Source organism: Microcaecilia unicolor, chromosome 1 (genome assembly GCF_901765095.1).
Source record: "Microcaecilia unicolor chromosome 1, aMicUni1.1, whole genome shotgun sequence".
NCBI lineage: Eukaryota > Metazoa > Chordata > Amphibia > Gymnophiona > Siphonopidae > Microcaecilia > Microcaecilia unicolor.
The window spans coordinates 658,661,020-658,687,947 of record NC_044031.1 but is presented as its reverse complement, the minus strand read 5'-3'; the positions used below and the strand labels follow the sequence as shown (position 1 = coordinate 658,687,947).

General features: G+C 39.9%; 1 protein-coding gene across 1 annotated transcript in view; it reads left to right on the top strand.

Annotated features, from left to right (window-relative positions):
- The window catches only part of SIN3A (SIN3 transcription regulator family member A), a 399,111-nt gene extending 372,513 nt beyond the window's left edge, over positions 1-26,598 (top strand). The window contains exons 21-22 of the mRNA XM_030186804.1: positions 21,064-21,271; positions 24,434-26,598. Of these exons, the coding sequence (XP_030042664.1) occupies positions 21,064-21,271; positions 24,434-24,664 (439 nt within the window). The 3' untranslated portion in view covers positions 24,665-26,598. The remainder of the gene's footprint in view (positions 1-21,063; positions 21,272-24,433) is intronic.
- The last annotated feature ends 330 nt before the right edge of the window (positions 26,599-26,928 follow it).

Sequence of the window (26,928 nt, the reverse complement as noted above, 5' to 3'; positions counted from 1 at the left end):
TTTGGAGCCACTGAATTCCTGCCATCTGAAGTACTTGACCTGGAAGGTAGTTTTCTTGGTGGCTGTTACTTCAGCTCGTAGGGTCAGTGAGCTTCAGGCCTTAGGAGTGCATGCACCTTACACTGTTTCATCACAGCAGAGTAGTCCTCCGCACACACCCTAAGGTCCTGCCGAAGGTGGTGTTGGAGTTCCATCTGAACCAGTCAATTGTCTTGCCAACATTTTTCCCCATCCTCATGCCCACCCTGGCAAAAGCAGCTTGCACACCTTGGACTGCAAGAGAGCATTGGCCTTTTATGTGGAGCGGACAAAGCCCTTCAGGCAGTCCGCCTAGTTGTTTGTTTCTTTCAATCCCAATATGAGGGGAGTCACCATCGGAAAACGCACAATCTCCAATTGGCTAGCAGATTGCATTTCCTTCACTTATGCCCAAGCTGGGCTGAATCGAGGGTGATGTCAGGGCTCATAATGTTAGAGCCATGGCTGTGTCAATAGTTCTTAGTCTCCATTGAAGAGATTTGCAAGGCTGCAACGTGGTCATCAGTCCACACATTCACATCTCACTACTACCTTCAGCAGGATACCCAATGCGACAGCTGGTTCAGGCAGTCAGTGTTGCAGAATGTGTGTAGGCCCTTTTTTATTCTGTTTCAGGCTGCACTTTCAGCTAGCTGCATATAGTTTCGGGTTAACCTACGTTACGTCCTCACCATTGCGAGGCCCAATTGACCAATGTTCATTGCTTTGAGTGAGCCTGGATGCTTGTCCTTGGAGAAAGCGAAGATACTTACCTGTAGCAGATATTCTCTGAAGACAGCATGCTGATTATTCTCACAAACCCTCCTTCCTCCCCTTTGGAGTTGTACTTTATTTGTTATGATGTTTGATTTAACTGGTGGGCGGGAAGTCAGTCCGCACGCGGGCCAGAAGACTCTGGCAAAACTTTTTTGTTTTTGCTATTGCAAAATGCCGATTCCCGGGCCAACGCGGACGTCGACCCACATGTGAGATAAATCAGCCTGCTGTCCTCGAAGAATACCTGCTACAGGTAAGTATCTTCGCTTTCTTGACCATCAATACTCTGTCACCTTTAACTTAAAAAAAAAAGAAATTTAAAAAGCAACCTATACCTAACAAGTGTCAAAACTTCATGGTATACTCAGGATCTTTTAAGGTTAAGAAGATCTTCGTTGTCCTCTAGAGCATAGTTGAAGACGATCACATGATCCTGAAAAAAAAAATTAAATGGAAATCAGCTGTTAAATATAAGTTAGCAATTCTTAATGCTAAGAGATCTTATTACACCACACAAATTGATAAAATCTCAAATCAGAAAAAAAACTTTTGGGGATATTTAGAAATCTGATATCTTGTACTCAACATTCCAATGGTCACGCAACTGACATTTTAGCTAGCTGTTTTGCTGATACAATATCAGTGGTTAGCTCTTTAGTAACATCTAATTTTAAAGGTGGTTACTCCATGTCACAAACTACTTATACTTCATCCTGCAGATGGAACTTGGACTTCCTTTACTAAGGCTGACAAGGTGAAAATGCAAACAATTTTAAGGAAGTTATGTTTCTCTCTTTTAGATAGTTATCCAGTTATCCAAAAGAATCGGTTGGACCGCTAGATGACCGAGGCGTAAAAGGGACGATCAGGGAAGACAAAGCCATAGCGGAGAGATTAAATGAATTCTTTGCTTCGGTCTTCATCGAGGAAGATTTGGGTGGGATACAGGTGCCAGAAATGGTATTCGAAGCTGACGAGTCGGAGAAACTTAATGAATTCTCTGTAAACCTGGATGATGTAATGGGGCAGTTCTACAAACTGAAGAGTAGTAAATCTCCTGGACCGGATGGTATTCATCCCATAGTACTGATAGAACTGAAAAATGAGCTTGCGAAGCTACTGTTAGAAATATGTAATTTATCCTTAAAATCGAGCGTGTACCGGAAGATTGGAGGGTGGCCAATGTAACACCGATTTTTAAAAAAGGATCCAGAGGAGATCGGGAAATCGGTGAGTCTGACGTGTTCCGGGCAAAATGGTAGAGACTATTATTAAGAAAATTACAGAGCACATTCAAAAGCATGGATTAATGAAACTAAGAAACAACAACAAAAAGAGCGGAAGAAAAACCAAAACAGACCAGATAAAAACCATAGGGAGTAAGGGCACGAAATAAGTTTATTAGAACCCAACACGGTCCGTGTTTCGGCCAACCGGCCTTCTTCAGGGGTCTAAAATCAAACAAAACATAATGCAATCAAAATATATACAAACTTAAGTATATATAGATACAAATATAAAAAAAACCTTACAATTCAAATATATCAATAACAAAAAAAGTTTAAAAGGTTAAAAACAAAATCACAATCATATTAAAACACTAGCATATGAAATGTTGGAAATGTTTTGAAATGTCAGAAATATTCTAAGAACATGGCAGTAAAGAAGTGTAGAATTTAAATTAAAACAAAAGTTTAAGAATCCAAACGAATGAATACAATAGTGCTATATCAGATATCCAGATACACATACAAACCAGTATGAAAATGAGGGCATATGTAAATTTGATATGATATAATTCAAAATTTACTCATATAATTACATCTTCAAAATTTATAATTGATGAATAGATTAAAATTGCATGCTGGGAACTGATAACTTAACCACCTTAAACATATATAGGCAATAAACAACTATAACCTACCTTCAAATTGACGTATACGGGTGTGCCTCCTGAATACTCATGAAATGAAAGGCATAAACTACATGGAAAACAAATGATAATAATTGAAAAATATAAAGTCAAAAAAATTTTCCATAGGAAAAAGTAAAAGAATGAAAATGAAAGCATTGACCAAACATTGCACCAAAAGATATGAATGATGAATGCAATAAAAATATATCATCATACTGTAATATCCTAAAAAGTACATATATGTTGGCTCAGAAGTAATAATGACATATGTCAGCAATGGGACAAAAAACAAAAAATATAGGTAACACGCAAAGATGTTCTAAAAATGTGTTAGCGCGGGGTTATCATCAAAAGAAAACCATAAGTGGCCATAAAAAAGACTGTCCGATGGGTCCATAATGGGCGTACCAAATTGCACTGGCTACAAAAATGAAAACCACTGAGTATACATAATAAATAATACATAATGAATGGATGGACGTCACGTGGAATACTTAAAAAAGATAAAATAATGATGAGACGAACATTAAACCAATGGCCCATATATAAGACCAACGCAGTGAGTGAAAAGACGGTGACTTACGAACCCAGAAATATTCTCTCACAGACATGACACCATGGGAAATAATAAAAGAAAGAAGGAAACTGCCAATAGAGGGCTATGTTATGCAGTAATCAAAAACATATGGATATATAAGCGCTTACACTGGCCCAGAACGTCTAAAAAGCGGAAATGAATACAAGAAATCAGATAGTCACTGCCAACCGTCAGATGAAAGCACAAAGTCCAATAATGTAAAAGTACAATAAAGCGCATGCGAGTACAACCCCTGGTCTATATGTATGTGTATCTTGCACAACCAACAGTCCTAAATAGCCCCAAAAGATATAAAATGAAAACTAACCGCTAGGGCTTAACAGAAATGACAGTGGGCATGAGATCGTAAGCGGCAAGAAACAAACAGTTCTGATATTTAAAGAGACGGACTGAAATACCAACTATATGTTGAGACCATCTCGATAGTAATATTTTAATGTGATGTGAAACTACATATTACTATGCGTTTCAATAAGATTATGACGCATATCCTTAAAGGAATATATATACTCTAATGGCCCAAACCATAAAATGGTCGCCAACAGCCCTCTAGCCAGAAAATAAAAACAAGATAAGGATCACCAAACTACTTCTATATGTATACCATGGCGTGTATATATATATATCCAAGTGCCTATATATATATATATAAATAATATGGGTGCACAAGAACTCGTGCGCTGTAAGAACTACAAATATCCGAAAAAACTTATCGCTGGTGCTGTCTCAAATCAAACAAAAGCATGCATGCTAGTGAAAGCTAGTAGAGCGGAAGACGCTGTCATTTAAAAGAAAACAGGATGACGTGAGCAACCGTTCAAAATAATTAATGACGTATATGGGACGCGTTCAAAATAATGACGTATATGGAACACGTTGAACCGGAAGTACCAACTAATGCGAACTGCAAACAAATTTAAAATGTCTATTTATATTTTATGTGAAATGATGGAGAATAAAAGGTAAAAAGATAATCGTTGAGAGATAAGTGTATAAAAACATCACGCATGGCGTCTGAATAGGACGTGTGTGAAACAGTTCCTCACTCAACTCCCTCTTGCTGTTTTTTTTCCTTTAAAAAATACATTTCCATGCCCAAGAGAAGGGGCAAACAGAGGGCTTACCCTGCTCCCTCTGCAAGACAGGAATTGGGACCGGTGGACTGTTTCACTGTTCCCAGAGTAGAATTGACTGGGCAACAACCCTTGCTGCAGGAGGGATCGATGAGAGGAGAACCGACCTACCTGCCTGAGGGAGAGACCACTCTGAGCCCAGAGGAACGGAGTCCTCCTTCGATGCCGGCAATGCTGGCAGACCAGAGCCCTGGATTGACTAGACCCGATGAGGAGATGTCTGATCTGGGAGCAGGGGCAGACTCTGCTAGCAGAACGCCGAGTGCAGCAGTGCTGTTGGTTACTGCTGAGAATACTGAAGGAGCAGCTGAATCACAGGAGGGCAAGACTGGCTCTGAGAAAGGAGCTCAGGAAGAGGTAACATTGAAATTATTTCCTAAAAAACCGGAGAAAATAACCCTAGAAAAAATTTGGGATGCTTTGGAATGTTTAGAAGATTCTTTAACCCAGAAACTATCTCCAATAAAGTCACTCAATCAAATCAAGCTAAAATAGCAGACTTGGAAAAACAGTTGGAACAATCTAAAACTTCTGAACAAACAATTATACTTGAAACAAATCAAATTAAAGTATGTGTATCTGGATATCTGATATAGCACTATTGTATTCATTTGTTTGGATTCTTAAATCTTTGTTTTAATTTTAATTCTACACTTCTTTACTGCCATGTTCTTAGAATATTTCTGACATTTCAAAACATTTCCAACATTTCATATGCTAGTGTTTTAATATGATTGTGATTTTGTTTTTAACTTTGTTTTTAACCTTTTAAACTTTTTTTGTTATTGATATATTTGAGTTGTAAGGTTTTTTTTTTTATATTTGTATTTATATATACTTAAGTTTGTATATATTTTGATTGCATTATGTTTTGTTTGATTTTAGACCCCTGAAGAAGGCCGGTTGGCCGAAACACGGACCATGTTGGGACCTAATAAACTTCTTTTGTGCCCTTACTTTCTGTTTTTTATCTGGTCTGCTTTTGTTTTTCTTCCGCTCTTTTTGTTGTTGTTTGTGTGTTTTGCGGGAGACTTGGACCTTTTTTTGTTGGTTTAATGAAACTACGAGACATATTTTCAGAGCACTTAGCCTTCCAAAGTTCCATAGAAACCTATGGAACTTTGGAAGGCTGAGTGCTTTGAAAATGAGCCCCAAAGTCAACATGGATTTAGTGACGGGAAATCTTGCCTCACCAATCTACTACATTTCTTTGAATGGGTGAACAAACATGTGGATAAAGGTGAGCCAGCCAGTTGATACTGTGTATCTGGATTTTCAGAAGGCGTTTGACAAAGTACCTCATGAAAGACTCCATAGGAAATTGGAGAGTCATGGGATAGGAGGTAGTGTTCTATTGTGGATTAAAAACTGGTTAAAAGATAGAAAACATAGAGTAGGGTTAAATGGTCAGTATTCTCAATGGAGAAGGGTAGTTAGTGGGGTTCCCCAGGGTCTGTGCTCGGACTGCTGCTTTTTAACATATTTATAAATGACCTAGAAATGGGAGTAACTGGTGAGGTAATTAAATTTGGTGATGATGCAAAGTTATACAAAGTCATTAAATTGTGGGAGGTTTGTGAAAAATTACAAGAGGACCTTACGAGACTGGGCGTCTAAATGACAGATGAGTTTAATGTGAACAAGTGCAAAGTGATGCATGTGGGAAAGAGGAACCTGAATTATAGCTACGTCATGCAAGGTTCCACGTTAGGAGTCACGGACCAAGAAAGGGATCTAGGTGTCGTCGATGATACGTTGAAACCTTGTGCTCAGTGTGCTGCTGCAGCTAAGAAAGCAAATAGAATGTTAGGTATTATTAGGAAAAGAATGGAAAAAAAAATGAGGATGTTATAATGCCTTTGTATCGCTCCATGGTGCCGACCGCACCTCGAGTATTGTGTTTAATTCTGGTCACCGCGTCTCAAAAAAGATATAGTGGAATTAGAAAAGGTGCAGAGAAGGGCGACAAAAATAATAAAGGGGATGAGACGACTTCCCTATGAGGAAAGGCTAAAGCGGCTAGGGCTCTTCAGCTTGGAGAAAAGGTGGCTGAGGGGAGATATGATAGAGGTCTATAATAATGAGGAGTCGAATGGGTAGATGTGAAGCGTCTGTTTACGCTTTCCAAAAATACTAGGACTAGGGGGCATGCGATGAAGCTACAATGTAGTAAATTTAAAACGAATCAGAGAAAATGTTTTTTCACTCAACGTGTAATTAAACTCTGGAATCCATTGCCAGAGAATGTGGTAAAGGCGGTTAGCTTAGCGGAGTTTAAAAAAGGTTTGGACGGCTTCCTAAAGGAGAAGTCCATAGACCATTATTAAATGGACTTGAGGAAAATCCACTATTTCTGGGGTAAGCAGTATAAAATGTTTTGTACATTTTGGGGATCTTGCCAGGTATTCATGACCTGGATTGGCCAGTGTTGGAAACAGGATGCTGGGCTTGATGGACCTTTGCTCTTTCCCAGTATGGCAATACTTATGTACTTATATGTAGACTGGCTCACCTCTCTTCAAAATAACATTTTTAAATTGGTCATTTTCTGGGGGTAGTGTTGCACCCATACTTTCAAAAAAATCAACATTGGACTGCATCCAACCTTCAGCTTTTATGTATTTATTTTTTTGTATTTTAGTTATTTATAAGTATTAACAATAATTACAAGAAATCTCTTTTGATGAAAAAATGGAACAGATTATATACATATTACAACTCATATCAAAAAATAGGAAAAAAAATATGTTTCTGATCATATCCATTTCCAGTCCACAATTAAGGAGAATAAACAAGGTACAATTTCATGGAATCAAGTTATACATTATTATCCAGGCAATAAATTAAAACACACTTGTTAAAGGAAATATGACCAACGCTAATGGGCCTAATTCCTTATGACGGAGTGGATGTAGATGGAGCTACTAGTTGTTGCTTAGGAGTGACACATCTTGGAATCTAGGAATGCACTCAGGTGGGAAGGATCATAAAATATATATTTGACTGAGTTAATTTTTAAGACACATTTACAAGGAAATTTTAACCAATGTAGGCCTCCCAAATGTAGAACTCTAGCACAAAGCTTTAAAAAAAAAAAAGCTTGTCATCTCTTTTGTGTTATTCTTGCAATATCAGGAAAAATCCTGATTTTATTATTCATAAAGAGTTCATCTCTATGACAAAAAAAATGTTTAAGTACCCAATCTCAATCAGGTTCTAAAACAAAAGACTATCAAAGTAGCTGGTGTCCCCTTCTCTTCTTGAATCATTTGTGTCAAATTCAAAAACATCAAAGGAAGTTTCTGTTCCACATTCATTCTGATCCATTCCTGCTTTTTTTTCTTCTTTTGTATATGGAGGTAAGTAATACATTTTTAAAACAGGTGGATATGCTTGTTCAGTTATTTTTAAAATTTTCGAAAGGTAGTTCTTAAATTAGTGTAGCCACTGATGAAATTTTTGGAAAATTAATTAACCTAAGAGTCTTAATTCTTGGTTTTCTAAATTCTCAACTTTTTGGTGTAGTAAAGTATTTTCCTTTATCAAATTAGTTTGTAACTGCTGACATGTTTTTAAAGTTTCAGTATTTGATGTTAAAGTTTTCTCATTATTAGTCATCCTTGTTTCCAAATTTGTAATCTTTTCCAGTGGTAATTTGTTAGCTTGGGACACTATTAACAATCTCTGTGTGAAAGAGTTTTCAAGTCCTACTAGGGCCTCCCAAATTGAGTCCAGGGTTATTATTGCTGGTTTAAGAGGTAAAAATGACTTACTAGTCGGTAGTTGTCCAGGCAAAACTCACTCAAGATCTTTCTCTTCCTGGGATGCAAATATTTCTTCCAAAACGTTAGTCTCTCCAGCAGCAAAACTCGGCAATATCTGGGTGGCAGATGTCTCCTCTGTGGGAATCACTCTCGGGTCTAAGACACTGAACGTTTCCTGCCGCCGCATCGACGGAGGTCTCCGTTCCTCGGGGCTAGGGGTGGTATCTGCCTCTGGCTGGAGAGGCGAGGTTCCTCCTATCGCCCCTTCCAGCAACGAGGGATTCATCCCCGAGTTTCTTCTGGGCTCCATAAAACGGTCCATCGGACCCGAAGGCTTTGCAGCTGTGGAGGAGATCACTCGCTGCTTTCCTCTCCGCTTCGGCATTTAATCAGGTATTAATGTTGTTTAAGACAAATCGGGTGGAGAGAACCACTTTAAAGCGTATACTTCAAAACTGTGGCCAATATTCTTCTGTTAGCAAAGATGTCTGAGGCTATTGTGGCAGACTTGTTTTCTAAATATCTAGAACGGCATAGCTGCTTACAGTTTTGGTTTAAATTAACATAACATATTGAATCTTGTAAACTTTGTCAATAACACAAGGCTCAGAACGGTTTACATAAGACTCAAAAATAAGTAATTGAAAAGACTAAAAAATGAAGAATATGTATAGTATGAATCTCCAAATGTTATGAATAACATTTTTTTAAAACTGTGATTTGTCACTTTTGAAACTGTAAATAATTGTACTAATGGCAGAAGGCAGAGAGCATTCCACATAGAGACCACAGCCAATGTGAATAATTTCTTAGTTGTTGAGACCAAATGAAGTGTAAAACAGAAAAGAATATGCAGTTTATTCAAATGGATGCGCCTAATAGTAATCCTACAAAGTTGACAACAACTTCTGTCACTGGTCACAGATTTGAAAATTGCTTTTTCAAAAGATAAGGCCACAATTCTATTATATTTTGGCCTTACGGCAGCATTTGATATGTTGATCATAGTATCTTTTTATTTAAACTATCTTTCTTAGGTATTGCCGATACAGTATTAAAATGGAAGGTATTATAAAGTTAAAATGAATGAGGAGCTGTCAGAGAATTGGATTCCACCATGTGGGGTCCCTCAAAGCTCCCCACTCCGGTAATATTTATGACTTTTCAGTCATGGCTTCCATTCTCTCATTGTAAAATCCTATTCTTATTGCTGTTGACACGTTTCTTCTAATTCCAGTTGACGACAGTTGAATTGCATTTTGAGAATTGAGCATTATAGTAGGATACATAGGTTCATACTGAATAAGGACAAAAACAAACTATTGTGGTTACATCATAGTATGAACTTCATTCCTGAAGAGCTGATATTATTGAATGATCTGATATTAAAGGTAGAACACTCATCTAAGTTTTAGTGGTCATTTTGGATATACAACATTGTTCTTATAGCCTCAGGTTAACTTTGGTGCAGATGGTATTTTTTAAGCTTCCTCAACTCTGTAAAATCTGGGGGGGGGGGGGGGGGGGGGGGGGGGGGGGGTTCAGAAAGTAATTTCTCGGTATTGGCTCATGCACCTGTCTTATCTTATCTAGATTATTACAATAATTTATATAGTTTGCTCACATCTAATTCACTCTCCAAATTTCAGTTTTTACAAAATATCATGGCTAAATTGATATTTCGTTTTAAGAGGTTTGATATTCAACCCTTCCTTGATAAACTACATTGGTTGCCTCTCCATGCTTGTATTGCTTTTAAACTGGTGTGCTTGATATTTATTTGCAGGCTCTAGTCCTGAACATTTGATTGGATTTTTCCTTTGAACCTGAGAGCTTTTAGAGCCGAAGACTTTCAGTTGCTTTTTTTTATCCTTTGTTTTCAGGTTCTGGATATAAGAAGATTCTAGAAAGTTCGGTGTCTTATCAGGCCATTCATATAAAGCAGTCTCTGCCAAAGGAATTGAAAATAACTTCTTCATATTACTCCTTCCGTAGACATTTCTGTTTAAAATACTTACCTTAATACTTTTTTTTTTTTTTTAATTCAGTTGTATTTTTACACTTTTCATTATCTGCTTTGAAACTCTATTGGGAGTTAGTGGAATGCAAATACTATATTACATTACATATCTATTACAAATACTCATAGTTGGTGCCTGCAATGCCTGGGACCTGACCATGATACCCTTCATTGTATTCAGTGTTCCCAGATGTCAGAGAGGACTTTCTGGTAGAGAAAAGTAGAAGGAAAATGGTTTTTTGGTGTAGATAAGACTTTTCAGATGCAGATGTCTCTTGACACATTAGTTTTAATGGGTTCTGGTGCTACGCTGGATGCTGGGGCTATATAGAGGATCAATAAAGGCCATCAGAAGTGGTCATCTTTTAGTCGTGTTCCCCCCCCCCCCCCCCCCCCCCCCAAAAAAAAAAAAAAAAGAAGAGGAAGGATTCATCCTTGATTTCATTGGTCCTGAGGAGCACGATGCCTGTCATTATCTGATGGAGGCAGGGATACATAGAAGCAATGAGGTCATTGGTGTCCAAGTTCCCTTGACGTGAGGACCACTTATCTTCCATGCTAACAGAGTGTGCAACAGCCCCTGTGGACCAGAGACTCCTATTGTGATGCTCATGCCTTTAATGGCAGCTTTTGAGGAATAGCTTGTGTATAAACTTGAGGAGAGGATGGAGATCTGTTTTTCTTGACACAATGCTGTGACTTCAACATCTTCATCGAGGTGAGAAGTGATCCACTGCATTGAGGTTCCTCAGTTTCTCATTGCTTTTGGCCAAGGCCTCACTTGGCAGTCAGTAGTTTGAGAAGGCAGAGACAGAAACATCTCCCTTGGAGTATTATAGGACTCTGACTTGGAGAATTCCTAGGAGTTTGAAGAAGAGCCAGATGTCTTCTCAGAAGAGAGGGTCCCAGGTCTTCCATCATAATAACACAGCAGATAAAGACCTGTATGGTCCATTCATTCTGCCCAATAAGATAAACACATTACATATGGTATGAAGTGATAATCATATGTATACTTGATCTTCATTTATCCTTGCCATTTTTAGCACATAGAACATAGAAGTCTGCCCGTTACTGATCTTGTTCTAAAATTTCTGAGGTTGTTGTCAAAGCCCATGAATATCTGCACTCCAGCCCATCCAAATCTATTCAGCCTCAATCAGGGCACAGACTGTAGAAGTCTGCCCAGCACCAACTTTCCTACCTGATCTCCACTAAGCTTCTTTTGGTCTGATCCTTCTAAACAGGATTCCTTTGTGTTTGTCCCATGCATTTTTGAATTCCGTTACCATTTTCATCTCTACCATCTCCTGCGGGAGTTCATTCCAGGTGTCTACCACCCTGTCAGTGAAAAAATACTTCCTGAGTTAGCCCCCTTTCAACCTCAATTCTTGCCTTCCTATTTTTGGAAAAGGTTTGTTTGCGGATTAATACCTTTCAAATATTTGAATGTCTGTATCATAGCACCCTGGTTTCTTCTTTCCTCCAGGGTATACATGTTTAGGTCAGTCTCTCCACATACGTCTTGCTAAGTAAGCTCCCTACCATTTTATTTGCTTTCCTCTAAACTGTTTCAAGTCTTTTTACATCCTTAGTGAGAAAAGGCCTCCAAAACTGAACATCAGATCTCTTTTTACCTCAAGAGGTGTAAACCACCCTCCTCCCCCTTGAGGAACTTGCTTTCATTGATCTTTGTGAGGGAGATGACTTAGAACAGCCTAATTAAGTTGAGACAGAGAAGGAGCCCAGGACAGAAACATTAGATATGCTCCAATTCCGCGACCCACTCAAGCAGGCTGTGACAGTGCTCGTTCAGAATCCTGAAGGAGATTCGGATGAGAATATGAGATATAGTTTCTTTTTCTCCTATTAAGATGGTAAACTTTATGCATAGAATCCAAAAGGGTCCCGGATTTGAAAAGCAACATCTTCCTCACCATTCCGTGACAGTTGAATCTGCTCTCAAGAGTTCCAAGACTCACTACTTGGTACTCTTTGGGAGGGAGGCCTAGACATTGCTATCTATTGGAAAAAATTCTTTCAGAATACTTTGCTTCATACATAGCATCCTATTAGCATTTCATGGAATGCATTTGTAGAATGTAGTGTGCAGTGTAGTGAAGTTTGCCAGCTCTTTCCTTAGGGAGAAAGCCAAAGAACTCAGCAGGCTAGGAGCCAAAGGGAAGGAGTGTAGAAAATATGGTCCATGCAACCTGTGGTTATTTTCAGTATTGCATGAGGCACTTCTGCTACAAATATTGGCACTTGTAGAGTCACCTAGCTGAGGGCTTCAGAGTTCAGGTCTGATGTGCAGGAATAGCTTGCTGACATGCCTAGAGAGAATCTCTTTGGAGATAGGGTGCAGAATACTGCTACATTCATCAACAGCATAGTGAAACCCTTCACGGTATTATGTAAGCCACATTGAGCCTGCAAATAATTAAGATTCTCCAGGTCCATTTCTAACCCAGCTGCCTCTTCCAAGAGGCATCAGATCACTGGCCAACAGAGGTCCTATTACTCTTGCAGGTATAGGTATCCTCCACCCACTTCTTCCTGATCTATACAAGGACTTTGCTCTCATACTAGACAGCAGAGGGCCCAGAAACATCAAACTGCTCCACAGCCAAATCTGGGGAGGGGGTGGGGGCAGGGTGCTAGTTGCCTCCAGGAATTCTCTTCCTTCGTGCAGGCCTATGCTGTTGAACATGTTCCACCAAGGGAAAAAGCAGGGATTTTATTCCAAGAATTTCCTGATCACAAAAAAGACAAAGATTTGTTCCATCTTAGACCCAAGGACCTTGAAGTATCTGACTAAGCAAAATTTCAGGATGGTTTCCTTAGGCTCCCTAATTTCTCTTCTCTGAAGAGGGGATTGGCTATGTCCTCCTCGATACAAAAGACATTTATACCCACATATAGGAAGTACCTGAGATACGTTATAGGGAAATAGCACTAAATACTGTTCTGCCTTTTGGCCTTGCGTCAGCACCTCACATCGTCACAAAATGCCTAGTGATTGTAGCAGCGCAACCAAATTGGGAGTGGAATAATGCTACTAGACGTATGCAGCGCCGTACACTGGACATGGAGACAGTCCCTGCTCGACAGAGCTTACAATCTAATTAAGAAAGACAAACAGCAACTATTGGGGTGTTCCAGTTACTAGAGTTCATCATACAATTTCCCAATCTCATTTATGCCTAACACAGCGATGGGAGTTCATAGGACCCTTGCTGGAAATGGCTCTGGCAACTGCCTTTCTTCCACAACAGAGAATCACAATATTAGTATCCATTGTGAAAGAAATTCAGCAGTCAGAGAACATCAACAAGTCCCCACATAAATTGAACAACTAAAAGCAGTAGAGATAGGTTTACCTTCTTACTTGATGACGAGCTCTAGTTGCACTGCAGTGAACCCTAACAGTTGGTCTTGAGACTTGACTCAGCAATGCAGAATGTATTCAAACAGTTTTTGTGGGGAACAGGAAAAGGGATCTGGGGCTCTGCTATCACACAGACAGAAACCCCATGTAAAGCTATACATCCTTCCAAGTTTTTCAAGTTTGGAGTAACTGTTTTTCAATGACAGAGTGGTTCTGTGCACTTATCCAAAGTTCCTCACAAAAGTAGTGTCTGATTTCCATCATAAGTCAATAGTCCCACAAACCTTTTCCCTAAACCTTATGTCAAAGGTGAAAGCGAACTGCATACTTTGGACTACAAGAGATCCTTGGCCTTCTCTTTGGAGTGGACTAATGCCCATAGAAAGTCCACCGATCATTTTGTTTTTTTGAACCTAACAAGATGTGGGCTGCCATTAGCAAACACACTCTAAGTGGCTAGCACACTACATTTCTTTGTTATACTCAGGCAGTTCTGACCCTAAAGGGCCACAGCTCATAATTCCAGAACTATAGGAGTGTCGGTAACCTGCTTAATGGGCCTCTGTTAAAGAGATTTGCAGGGCTGTAATATAGAGTTCATACTTTTCACTTCTTGTCTAGAACAGGACTCTTGACACAACAATAGGTTTAGCCAGACAGTTCTCCAGAATCTCTTTGGCTTTAGAATCCAGCTCCCACTAGGCCTATTCTTTTCAGTTCCAGGCTGCATTCTAATAAAATCATCATAATAGTTTTTTTGCTACCAAAAAGAATATCTGTGTTTGCTCATTGCAGCACCTCTATATTCTGTTTTATTGCCTCTTTTTTTTTTTTTTTTCTTTCTTTTGAAGGCGTGAATCAGGGAATCTGACTGTGAGTCACAAGATTTCCAGGAGTACTCTCTCACCTATGCCTAGTTTCGGGCCCAATAATGCTCCTTGATATGCTGACACCCAGTCTCTGGAAAAATGTGGTAATCTATTTATCTTGGCTAGTAAATACTATTACAAGTTCCTAAAACTGTTCAGGTATAAATCCTATTACTATTGTTCTTGTCCTAGATAAACACTAAGCAAGAACAAAAACAGAATAACTAATCTCTCTAACAAGGTTAAACATGACCAATTGGTTTGGCTCACACTTATAAGAAAACAAAACACTTCTTATCTACCCCAAGTGGAAGAATTATAAATGCCTTACAATCTAGTGCAGTGGTGCTTTTTGCTAGAGGAAATCTTGTTTCAGATGCAGCTGTGACCCCCTCATAAGGCATTGTTTTTTCAGCTTCAGCCAGCCACAGGTGGCGAGCTAAAAGAGGTATAGATGCTGAGCAAGCAAGGGTGAAAACAAGAGTGACTTTTTCAGAAAGTTTGTCTAAAGAGAGAACGTGTCCCTTCCATTTCTGACCAGACATTATTATGTTTCAGTCCCATGGCTGTTTGTTCATGGCCTGTGTAAACAATCTCTGCAGTTAGTGGCATGTGATTCTATCATATCAGTTCAGCCAACTTGAGTAAGTTCTCAAGTGGGGCACAAAGGAACAATGTCTGTAAAGTCCACATGACAAACCCCATCCTAGAATGTCATATTTTGGTTTGGTTGGTAGTTCTACTCACATAATGGCTGTATGAAGGCACCAAGTTTCAAGTTGGATTAAACCAGTCCATAGCAAAGAATAAACATAGGAGCAATAGTGTCTCTGTTCACCTCTGTCCCACAAACCAAGACTGTAGCAGAGAATCCACACAAGCAGAAATCCTCACCTTGAATTTTGTGTGCAGTTCTGGTCACCGCATCCCAAAAAAGATTAAAGGTATAGAGAAGGGCGACGACAATGATAAAGGAGATGAGACGACTTCCTTATGAGGAAAAGCTAAAGTGGCTATGGCTCTTCAGCTTGGACAAGAGATGTCTAAGGGGAGATATGATAGAGGTTTATAAAATACTGAGTAGAACAGGTAGATGTGAATCGCTTGTTTATTCTTTTCAAAAGAACTAGGACTAGGGGGTACGCAAAGAAGCTACTAAGTAGTACATTTAAAATGAATCAGAGAAAATATTTCTTCATTCAACGAGTAATTAAACTCTGGAGTTAAAGCAGTTAGCATACTAGGGTTTTTTAAAGATGTGGATAATTTCCCTAAAAGAAAAGGCCATAAGTGGGGAAATCCACTGCATATTCTAGAATAAGCAGCATAAAATTTGTTTTGCTGTTCTAGGACCTTGCCAGGTACTTGTGACCTGGATTGGCCACTGTTGGAAACAGAATACTGGGCTTGATGGACTTTTGGTCTGTCCCAGTATGTCAATACTTATGTTCATATTCTTAGGTTCATCTTGGCTAGCTAAGTTTGGTTCTGTCCTGCACATGAGAATACTAGGGCTCCTTATGCCCCACAATGGCATATAGCTAAGAAGTTCCATATGATGTTTCATCTATCCTTCTTATTCTCTGAGAAAAAGCAGTCACTTAACCTGTATCGGGTGTTCTCTTAGGACAACAGGATAGGAATTCCCACAACCCACTGGCTTTCTCAAGAAGTTGTAGTCTAAAAGTTTGCAACAGATTGAGAGTCCTGCATGACAGCGGCAAGTGGGGACAGGCATGCATGTGCAGCGAGACGTTTCTCAAAAATTCTGGAAAATTGCTGGATAGCTGTGTTCCCATGCATGCTCTGTTGGATAATCTCACCTATATTTATTTATTTATTTATTTGTTGCATTTGTGTCCAACATTTTCCCACCAGTTTGCAGGCTCAATGTGGCTTACATTATGCCGTAATGGCGATCGCCATTTCCGGATACAGAATTACAAGTAGTATTGCATTAAGGCGCATAAATTGTATAGTAAAATACAAAGTGGTATTGCCTTGAAGTTCCTGAGTGATAAAATGAATTATAAAATAAGTTAGATAATCAACTATCGAAAGTTCATTTCCGGCAAGAGAAATAAGGTGGTAGTGCGTATTGTGTAACTTTCATTAGTAGCAACAAAGGTTATCAGTCTAGTGTAAAGAGTTCAGTTTTGTCTAGTTAATTTAAAGTCTAGTTGTGTACTATTTAGGATGGATCATTATGGTATGTCTTCTTGAACAAGTTGGTTTTCAGTAGTTTTCGGAAGATTGTTAGGTCGTGCACAGTTTTTATGGCCTTTGGTAAGTGAGTTCCATAGTTGCGTACTTATGTAGGAGAAACTGGATGCATATGTGGATTTATATTTAAGTCCCTTGCAGCTGGGGTAGTGGAGATTCAAGAATGTGCGTGCTGATCTTTTTGTGTTCCTAGTTGGTAGGTCTATGAGGTCTGACATATAGGTCTGGGCTTCACCGTGAACGATTTTATGGACCAGGGTGCAAACTTTGAACGCAATTTGTTCTTTTAGTGGTACGTTGAAACCCTCTGTTCAGTGTACGGCAGCGGCTAAGAAAGCAAGTAGAATGTTAGGTATTATTAGGAAAGGAATGGAAAACAAAAATGAGGACGTTATAATGCCTTTGTATCACTCCATGGTGCGACCGTACCTTGAATACTGTTGTTCTGGGCCCTTGAGCCCAGGCTGAAGCCTAGTATAGGATTTTGGCCAAGGCCTAGGGTAGACCGAACAGACCTTACGCATCACCCCAGCCACCAAGCCCCCACACACACACAACAGCTAACAAGCACCACCAGAAAATGGGAGACAGAGCATTCAGGCAGGCCTCACGGCTGATTGGGAACCCACTCGCGCAGAGTTCAAGCAAGCAGGTCTCATGGCCAACCAGGAACCCAGTCACACTCTGAGAGGGGAGAAAGAACAATGAAGGGAAGGGACTGAGCACAAGAAGCACACAGTGCAGGTTAGAGACACAAGGAAAAGGGTGAGAGACAGAATATCTAATGGTAAACACAAGGCTATGCCACAGGGCGATCAAGAATACAGGAAGCCCCAGAAGGGAACAGTCTAGGCTGTACTATACAGCATTCAAGGGAAAAAGTAACCAACTGTAGGAATACACTGTAGGCTGAACCATTCAGCACTCAGGGAAAGGGGAAGCCACTCAAAGGAATACTCTAAGGTATGCCACTAGGCACTCAAGGAAAAAAAAAAAAGGGAAAACACACATAGGAATACAGAATTCATACCCTGCTGACCTCTGAGAACATCTGCTACAGGTAATTGCAATTTACCAGATTCTTTGGATCTGGTGGGGTCTGGGACTACATTATAGTGTACTAAAGCACCCAGGCTGCATTTCAACATAATCAGCTTCCAGGGCAACTATACTGACATGTGTCTTCAAAACGTATTTTGAAAGAAAAGAGATTTAGAAAATGCTACACATTTTATATGCTAAGCATAACTGTTGAATGACCTGGATAAATTTCAGAAAAAGAGAGAATCCTAGAAGGGTGGCAGTGTCAAAACAACTCATAAAACAAAACCATGGTTGAAACTGGTGACAAGACATATCTATAACTGAGCCTACGGTTGTTATGAGACCCTGCAACAAAATCTGTATTTAAAATTTTTTCCTGCCCCTCACTATCCCTCTGAGCTCAAATCATTTTTCTATAAATATGAGATGCCTTACCACTAGTGCTTCAACTTCTCTATAGCCAGACATCATCACTGCATTGGTACCCCAAACAGTATATATGGCATATCCTACTATTATGTTCTCTCTAATATTTGCTGGCCCATGTGCACATGAAAAACATTTTGTGTGCAGGTTTTCAGCCTTGACTCTTGTGTGTGGTATAGCCTACTTTCACAAAGAAAGCCAGCAAAAATTTTGTGCATGCAGTTGCTAGGCGTGTGCACTCCCTTTCTGACCTGTGTTCACATGCATCGCTTAGAGGGAATACTAATCCCTATAAACATTACATCCATTTCTCACTGTTGAACTGCTTTCTTATAGTTTCCCATCATACATAGAAATACCGTTGTAAGGAATCATTAAAAAATATTTATACTATAAAAGGAACTAGTCTGTTTTCATTTCTAAATACCTAATCCATTCTTGAGGCAGCACAGGTGTTGGAGGTTTCGTATTTATCTCAGTTTGACTAGTGATTACACTGGCTGCTCTTTATAACCTTTTGGTTAATAACCAGCAATTTTGAAAAAAATTTATTCTAAGTTGCACAGATTTGGAATGTCCAGGTTTACTTTGGGGCCATTGCTGTGCCAGTCAGAAGGGATACTGTTGTGAAGAGAATCATAAATGGACTTATTCCTGTGCATTTTGCTAGCAGAAGAAGCCTAGTTATGCTAACGGCACCCCTTTATATCTTTCCTAAGAATAGGGCTTCAAATGCTGTCCATAGGCTTCAAATGGCCCTAAAAATGCCTAAAGCTTAAAAAAAAACAGCCTGCTGGTGGGCTTGAGGATCCCTTTCCAAGTTTCTGCCCTAGGAGTGGTGGTGTTTTTGAGTCATTTTGAATCCCAGACAACTGTTCTTCCACTTATCATGGGCTAATTCACTTTCTCCAACATTATATCATTTTAGCAGTTTGGTGTGTAAAGCCTCTTAGTATGTACAACTGTGGCTTAGTTTGTGCTATCACTTTTGAAGATGCTGTAAATGTGTTGGAAGCAAACAAACAAATGTCCTCCTACCCTCTCCCCAGAAGAACATTCTAAACAGTCAAATTCTGTGCTAACTCCCCAGCTTCAGAATCTCAAAAGGCACCTCAATCTATTGTGCAGGATGTCTGAAACAAGATCATAGACGGACATAATCTCCCCATTAGGTGTTTTTTCTTTATTTTGTAATGAGCACCTAAAATGTGAAGTTGCTGTCCTGTCAAGGCACAATGCAAGTACTTTTAGCTGTCATATACTTGGAGTTAGCACCTGCTCGGTACAACTTGCCAGCATCTGGGTGATACAGGTGGAAATGGTCAAAATGATGGACGCATCTTATTCCATAGAGCTTCAATTCACTGCCCTTCAAGTCCTGCAGCTGTATCCTGTGTTATGACAGGAAAATGTGGATCTGTTTGTGAACTGAGGTCTGGGTCTATCTGGTTGTAGGAGAGTGTCTAGTAGTGGAGAGCTTAGATAAATATAAAAGGAGGAAATGAGCATGACAGTCCTGACAGTAGTCATTCTGTGACAAAACTAAATGTTTGTCATCAAATTGCATGGCACTCCCTAAAAGGGTAGACTTGCCTAAAAATAGGATTCCAGTAGCAGGAGGTCATTGTGCATTGGAGTAGTGAAGAATCCATGCTCAGTGATGACACCGCTTTGTTTTCTATTCCCTTGTTCTGTTGGAATCTATATAGCACTGGTGTTGGGGGCCATGGCCTCGATGGCAAAACAAATTGAGATTTGAAGGTCATGTGCATCAAGGACTGGTTAAGACCTGTTATAAGACTGTAATACTAATCTTGCCTGCAGTACCATTACAGGTCTTAATCTTTGGTACTCCCCTGCCATCTCCACTTAAGGTCTATTTGTACCTGTCCCGTGCACTCTTGAATTCTGTTGTTGTTTTGGCTCCTGTAACTGTGCTGGAAATCTTTTCCAGGTGTTCACCACCTCAGAGGGGAGATATTTTTTCACGGTTTTTGTTTCGAACATCTCTTCCTTTTCCTTCATATAATGACTCATTTTTTCCTTGCGATTGAAGCTTGCTAGATGTTTGAATGTTTGTACCATTTTTCGAATTTCCTTTTCTCTTCTAGAAAATACATCTTTAACTTTGCCTTGTTTATGGCTTAGTGTAGGCTGTACACAATTTTGATAAATTGCCCTTTAAATTATCTCTTTCTTGTCATTGTTCTTTTTTAGATGTGGTCTCCAGAACTAAACACACTTCTCAAGGTGGGGTTTACCAGAGACTTTGTATAGAGGTGATATTACTTCCCTCTTTCTACTAGTGAACCTCACTTTACGTACCCAAGAAAACTATTAGATTTCCCAACTGCTTTGTCACCCTGCTGGTTAAATTTACTAAAATTCCATTTAAATTCACTCCCAAGCAGATATTTGTGTTTAATATTTTGAACACTTTTTCTGTTTAGCCAGTTCTTCCATTAGAAAGCTAATAAATTAGGAACTGTGTTTGTTGGTGCCTCATGCAGGCACCACACCACTCTAATACGTGCAAGATGTAAACAACTGAAGAGTGGAGCTGGGAAGGAGGGGATGTTTAAGAATGGGGTGTGGCTATAACACTTTTATACCAGAAAAGGTATAAAAAGATACAAAAGGAAATGTTGGAATAAATCAGAGGATTTGGTAGAGTTCACAAACTAATGTTTGGACTAATTTAATACTCCTGTGAGAGGTTGGAAACCATCCCATGGAGATTGCTTTTCTATGGTGTGGCTGCAGGGACTGGAGTTTTTTTTTTTTTTTACTGCTGCTTTCTAGACTGGGTGGCCAAGTCCAGCTCTTCAGCCAGTGCAGTTTGTGTGTGGCAGTTCTCTAATTCCAGCAGGAACTCTTCTGATTTGCAGGAACTTGAGGCGGATCCGCAAGTGTCAACGAGGTCGGGAGCAGCAAGAGAAAGAAGGGAAGGAGGGGAACAGTAAGAAGTCCATGGAAAACTTGGAGAGCTTGGACAAGTTAGAATGTAAATTCAAGCTGAATTCGTACAAAATGGTGTATGTGATCAAATCTGAGGATTACATGTACAGGAGGACTGCTTTGCTGCGTGCCCAGCAGGTAGGAATGGATGGAAGTCCAGCCTATCCACACCATGTGGATTCAGGACAGTATATATTGTGGGCCTATCTCTTATTGTGCAAAAGTATCATTACACACACATCTGGTGCCTGGAACATCAGGTAAATAATTTTTAGTAAGCCAGACATGAGTGATGACACTCCTGTATGCTGGGAGACCATCCACAGCACACCTCTTGCTGTAATGCAGCTACAAACTTGGCTTTTGTAAGGACTGTATAATTCGTAAAAATTAAAAAAAAAAAAAAAATCCACGGAGAAAATTTCCCCCATGACCTGCAAGTGAAAATGTCCAATTGCTCTTGCATTTCATGCAGTAACACTGTCAGAATCAGGCAAAGCATATATTTGGAAATCAAGCTTCTGACACCCTCTTGGGGATGTGGCAGCTGTCATATCTATACTCATCATGGTCATGGGGACTTTTGGTTTGCCTGGCTTTGTGTTGACGACACTTGAGTTCTAGTAAGAACTGTAGATGTCAGGCATGTGCAAACATAAGTGAAAAATATCTTAGACTAGAAGAAAAACGCATCCTGTAAGTTTGAAACCATCTTGCCTCTTTTTCTACCCACTTGGTTTACTTAAGCAGCCCTGAGGCACCCCCACCAGCCAGAACAAGAGTAAGAGCAGAAAAGGGGGATGAGGGCAGATTCAAGCAAGATATGTTATTTTAAATAGAATAGGTAGTGCTTTAAAAACACAAAATTCAAAGGTGTATTGGGAAATCCAGCTGTGGTTCAATTAATCACATTTTAAAGTTTCTCTGCTAGTAGACCCTTGGTTCAGGTTCCCTTTTCAGCATATCTGAGCAGCACCAGGATCCTTGTTAGCTAGAAGGGCTCAAAAGACAACTTCTACTATGCTTCTGTATCATTTCCTTGTGCCAGAAATTTCTGTCACACTGGCAATCACTCTAGAACCCTGCCAGCTCCAGTAGCAGACTTGAGCCTGAATATATTGTGCTGCAGCATACAACAGGGACCAAATCATAGAGCAGCCCCTACATATATTTCATTTTAAACAGTTTGAATGGTGTTAATGTGTTACACACCAACTAATACTTCCTTTCAGACAATGCAGTGCTCCCTTTATCACAGTGGGTTAACTCATTCATGCTGTTCCTCTTATTTCTACCCCAGTCTTTCATATGCTATTCTTTTCTAGCCTGGAAAACTGGGTGAGTTATGTGAGTTGCAGTTTGTGATATGTAGAGTTTTGTCTTACTGGCTTCCTGAGGTAGAGTAGGACAGCAGTGAATTATGAAGAAAGTAAGAGGTTTGCAGTAAAACAAACTGGGCTTTTTTTAAGAGCAGGTATTCTCGATTCAGTCCTTGGGACACCTCAACCAGTCAGGTTTTCAGGACACCTACAGTGAATAGGTTTTCAGGACACCCACAGTGAATATGCTTGAGAGAGATTTGCATATAATGGTGGTAGTTTTATGTGGCCTATCTTGTGCATGTTCCTTGTGGGTATCCTGAAAACCTGACTGACTAGGTGTGTCCTAAAGACTGGGTTGAGAACCACTGTTGCCTGTTTCAGATGCTTTCAGTGGAAGGGAATGTGTTACTTTAGAACAGTGTTTCCCAATTCCAGTCCTGGAGTACCCCTTTGACAGTCAGGTTTTCAGGATATCCCCAATGAATATGCATGAACTTGATTTGCATACACTGCCTCAATTCTATGCAAATCCGTTTCATGCATATTCATTGTGGATATCCTGAAAACCTGACTGGCAAGGACTGGACTTGAGAAACACTGCTTTAGAAGGCTCTATGAAAAGAAGACTGATGAGTTGAACTTAATAACTGAAAGGTACCAACAAAATGAAAAAGGGCCTATAAATTAGAGAATGACATAGGGACAAAGCTTGTCCCTGTAGGTTCTGTCCCTGCCCCCCCCCCCCCCCCCCCCCCCCCCCCCATGGGCTCTGTCCTCATCTGCAGAAGCCTCGAACAATTATGATTTTATATTTAAATCTTTTTATAAAAAGGACCAATATGCTGTGTGCAACTGTTGTGTATAAATTACAAATAGAAATCAATAAGAGCAAGCAGCTATAATAATCTTCCTCACCTCCACCCTCTACCCTTCCAACCCCAACAACAGCTAATTTCTACTACCCCAAGGAATCATAATCCACCCTGTTAAAATGTGCAGGGGTACAAAATACAACCCTTTCTGTATGCCCTAGAGGGGAGACATATGCCCTATGAAGCACTGTTAAGATTTTTTAATCTGTGGATGAATAAGAAGTCATCAACAATCTTAGGATTCAATCTAGTTCTCCTGTCTTCCGTACTTCTTCCTGCAGTAGAAGATGTCTTCTTAGAAGATGTGCTGGTAGCAGGATGTACAGGATCCCCATGCAAAATTTGCTAGCTGTGGCCAGCATGTTTGCTTGTTTTTCTAAAAAATCAAAATGTCGTCTGCATCACTCGAACATAAATAACAGTCCAGTTCATTAATAGGCTTCAAAGTAGAAAATGACATGGGGACAAAGTTTGGACATCTGTCCCCATCCCCGCCCCGTCTGTGGGATCGGTCCCTGCTCTGTCCCCATCCCCGCGGGTCTGAGTGTCATTCTCTAGCCTGTATGTACAGCTGTCCATGTGAAATTAGAATAAGTTGGATTTACTTAGTTATCTAGAGAGGATCCTGATTTAGGTCTCTGTAAGCTACGTGTTTATGTGGGGGTAGGGGGTGTAGGTACAATCTCAGCACCACATATGTGGTGTCTGTCAGTGTTCACTGCAGTGACAGTGGCCCTGACAGCACAGATATACATCTGAGTCCTTAATGCTCCTCTTTAAAGGAAACTTTGGCTTTGGTTTGTTTTTATGATTACAGTGATTCAGAAGCATATGTACAGCCCTGTCTGAGGCTCAACGAGCCCAAGCCACTTGCCCATAGTTGGGGGTAGAATAAGGATAAGAGCTGTAACTTAGTTTTGTGCCTACTGTCTTCTCTGCTGTAGCAGTTGAGCTCTGTGAATCTTGAGTAGAAATTGCTCTATAATCACAGATGGTCTTTTAGAGAACTTGAATCAGAAGGGTCTGTGTGAGCCATGTTTTTGTGTTAAATATCCTATGTTGTGACCAAAAATTCCTTTTTAATGTTAATTTCTCTCTTTCTTTAGTCTCATGAAAGAGTGAGTAAGCGGCTACACCAGAGGTTCCAGGCCTGGGTAGACAAATGGACCAAGGAGCATGTGACCCATGATATGGCTGCTGAGACCAACAAGTGGCTAATGGGAGAAGGGCTAGAAGGCTTAGTGCCTTGCAGCACAGCTTGTGAGTCAGAGATCCTGCACTTTGTGAACATCAACAAGTATCGCGTCAAATACGGCACAATATTCAAGACACCCTAGCCATCTGGACTAGCGTGTCTGTGTGTGCGTGTGCAATAAGGGAATTGGGTGGATGTTCCCTTTTACTCTATATGGTCACACATGGCTAATGCTCAGGCAGGTCCAGTTTCTTTCCTTGTTGGATTCCAATTCATTGGCGATACATGACTAATAGCTGGAGCTGGGCAGAGAGCTAAAAATTCCTTGGCATATACTGGAGTACGATTCTCTTTTCTGGTGCTACAGAGAAGCTATGAGGAGCTTGTACAGCATAGCTCAGACCAGCAGCATTGGCAGTAATCCCCAGATGACTTGCATATTGTGGAATAACTTTGGACCCTAAGCACATGTTCAAAGTGAACAGGGGATCTTTTTTAAACTATACTCTAAATACTAAGAAATGTTATTTAAAACAAAGGCAAGCTCTGTGTAGCCAGGAGCTCTCTAAAAGGAAGTTGGAGGGACAGTGCACATTTGTCAAAGCTCCATGCCATCAAGATACAAACATATAGCCCTCAGGTGGCTCTAGTTCTGCCACATTTGATTTGTGTTCTTGTCCTTCTTTGGGCTTCTTCCACATCTATAAGTTTGAAACCATCATGCCTCTTTTTATGTCCACTTGGTTTACTACTGCAGTCCTGAGGCACCCCCTTCCCCTACCAGCCACACACAGGCACGCATGGATTCCAGCCAATATTTTTTAACTCATTTCCCTGTTGCACCTCCTGTTTGTAAATAAATGTATATAATGTCAATTTTTTTCTGTTTCTTATTTTTAATGAAAGGAAAATAGCTCAACATGCCAGCTGTACTACTAGCTTCTTGCATCTGATAGTACCAGGTGAGTTTCTAATGTAGAACCTATGGACAGAGAGATAAGGAACATTTATTACACTTTTTACCAAAGGGAGTTATCATGGTAGGGCTTTTTGTGTGTGGAACTATTTTTGTGTGTTTGGGTTTTGTTTTTCATGCCCCCTTTTTCCTTCTTTATTTTAGTTGTAAATAAAACGGGTTTGGCTTTTCCTTCTTTCTTTTTTTTTTTTTAAATAGGAGAAACATATGTACTTTGGTACAGGGCCCAGAGGAGACCTCAAGAGACTGGATATGTGCAGCATAGCACACAGATAACAGCGGGGAACTCGCAGTCGGGGGGGGGGGGGGGGGGGGGGGGGGGGGAGAGAGAAATGTAGTCATTGTTACCTGGTAGTCTGTTACAAGAAGCCTAATGAAGGGGATATGAGAACTCTTATAGTCCATTACTAGCCACTTGGGGGGGGGGGGGGGGTTATTTTTTTTTTTTTTTTCATGGGAAGAGAATCCATGCATGAACACCTGCCTCCAAGCTAAATCACTCATGTGATGCAAATCTCCTAAATGAGCTGGGATGGGCTTACCTTGGAATTCATTAAGCTGCAGGTAATTAAGTTATTTGACTATATTTCGGACATTGATGAGGAGGTCATTTTGTTTTTATTTTATTTCAGAACATAGGAAAACTGCTCTTCACAAATAATTTTTAAAGATGATTGGCTTAGTGATTGTATGCCCTTCTATCCAATTTCAAAGATCACATTACAACATTCTGTGTGTTGGTGGGAAGGGTAACAAATTCAACAGAATTTTTCCGAAGTATTTTATTTTTCCAGATCCAAGAAGGTTCATTTTTAGGAAGTGAGTTGTGCTACAAGATGAATTGTATTTAATGTGTTTGTGTGTTTTTTTTAAATAGCATTTGTGGGGGTAAGAATAACAAAGTACCTAACCAGTATTGGAAAAAAATCTTATGCAAGGCAGTTCAAGCAGCTTTTTTAAAAATAAGTCTGAAGAAATTTGGCAAATGTTTCCACTCCTTTACCCTCACATATTTCTGGTCACAGAAATAGATTAATAGAAATAAAATAAAACATAGAAAAGAAAATAAGATGTTGCCTTTTTTATTGGACATAACAATACATTTCTTGATTAGCTTTTGAAGGTTGCACTTCTTCGTCAGATCGGAAATAAGCAAATGTTGGTAGATGACAGTATATATAAGTGAAACATCAAAGCATTTCAGTGACAGTCTAACAGGATGGGGGTGGATAGGTGAGAGGAAGAGTCAGTTGGATGAGGGACAGGGAAATATGCATGGAGACAGGAGAGTGACAAAGCAGTACAATTTTATGGTTTATAATGGGCTAGAAAACCCCTGTCTTCATGTGTATCTCCCTGTCCCTCATCCACCTGACTTCCTGTCTCTCACCTATCCACCCCCATCCTGTTAGACTGTCACTGAAATGCTT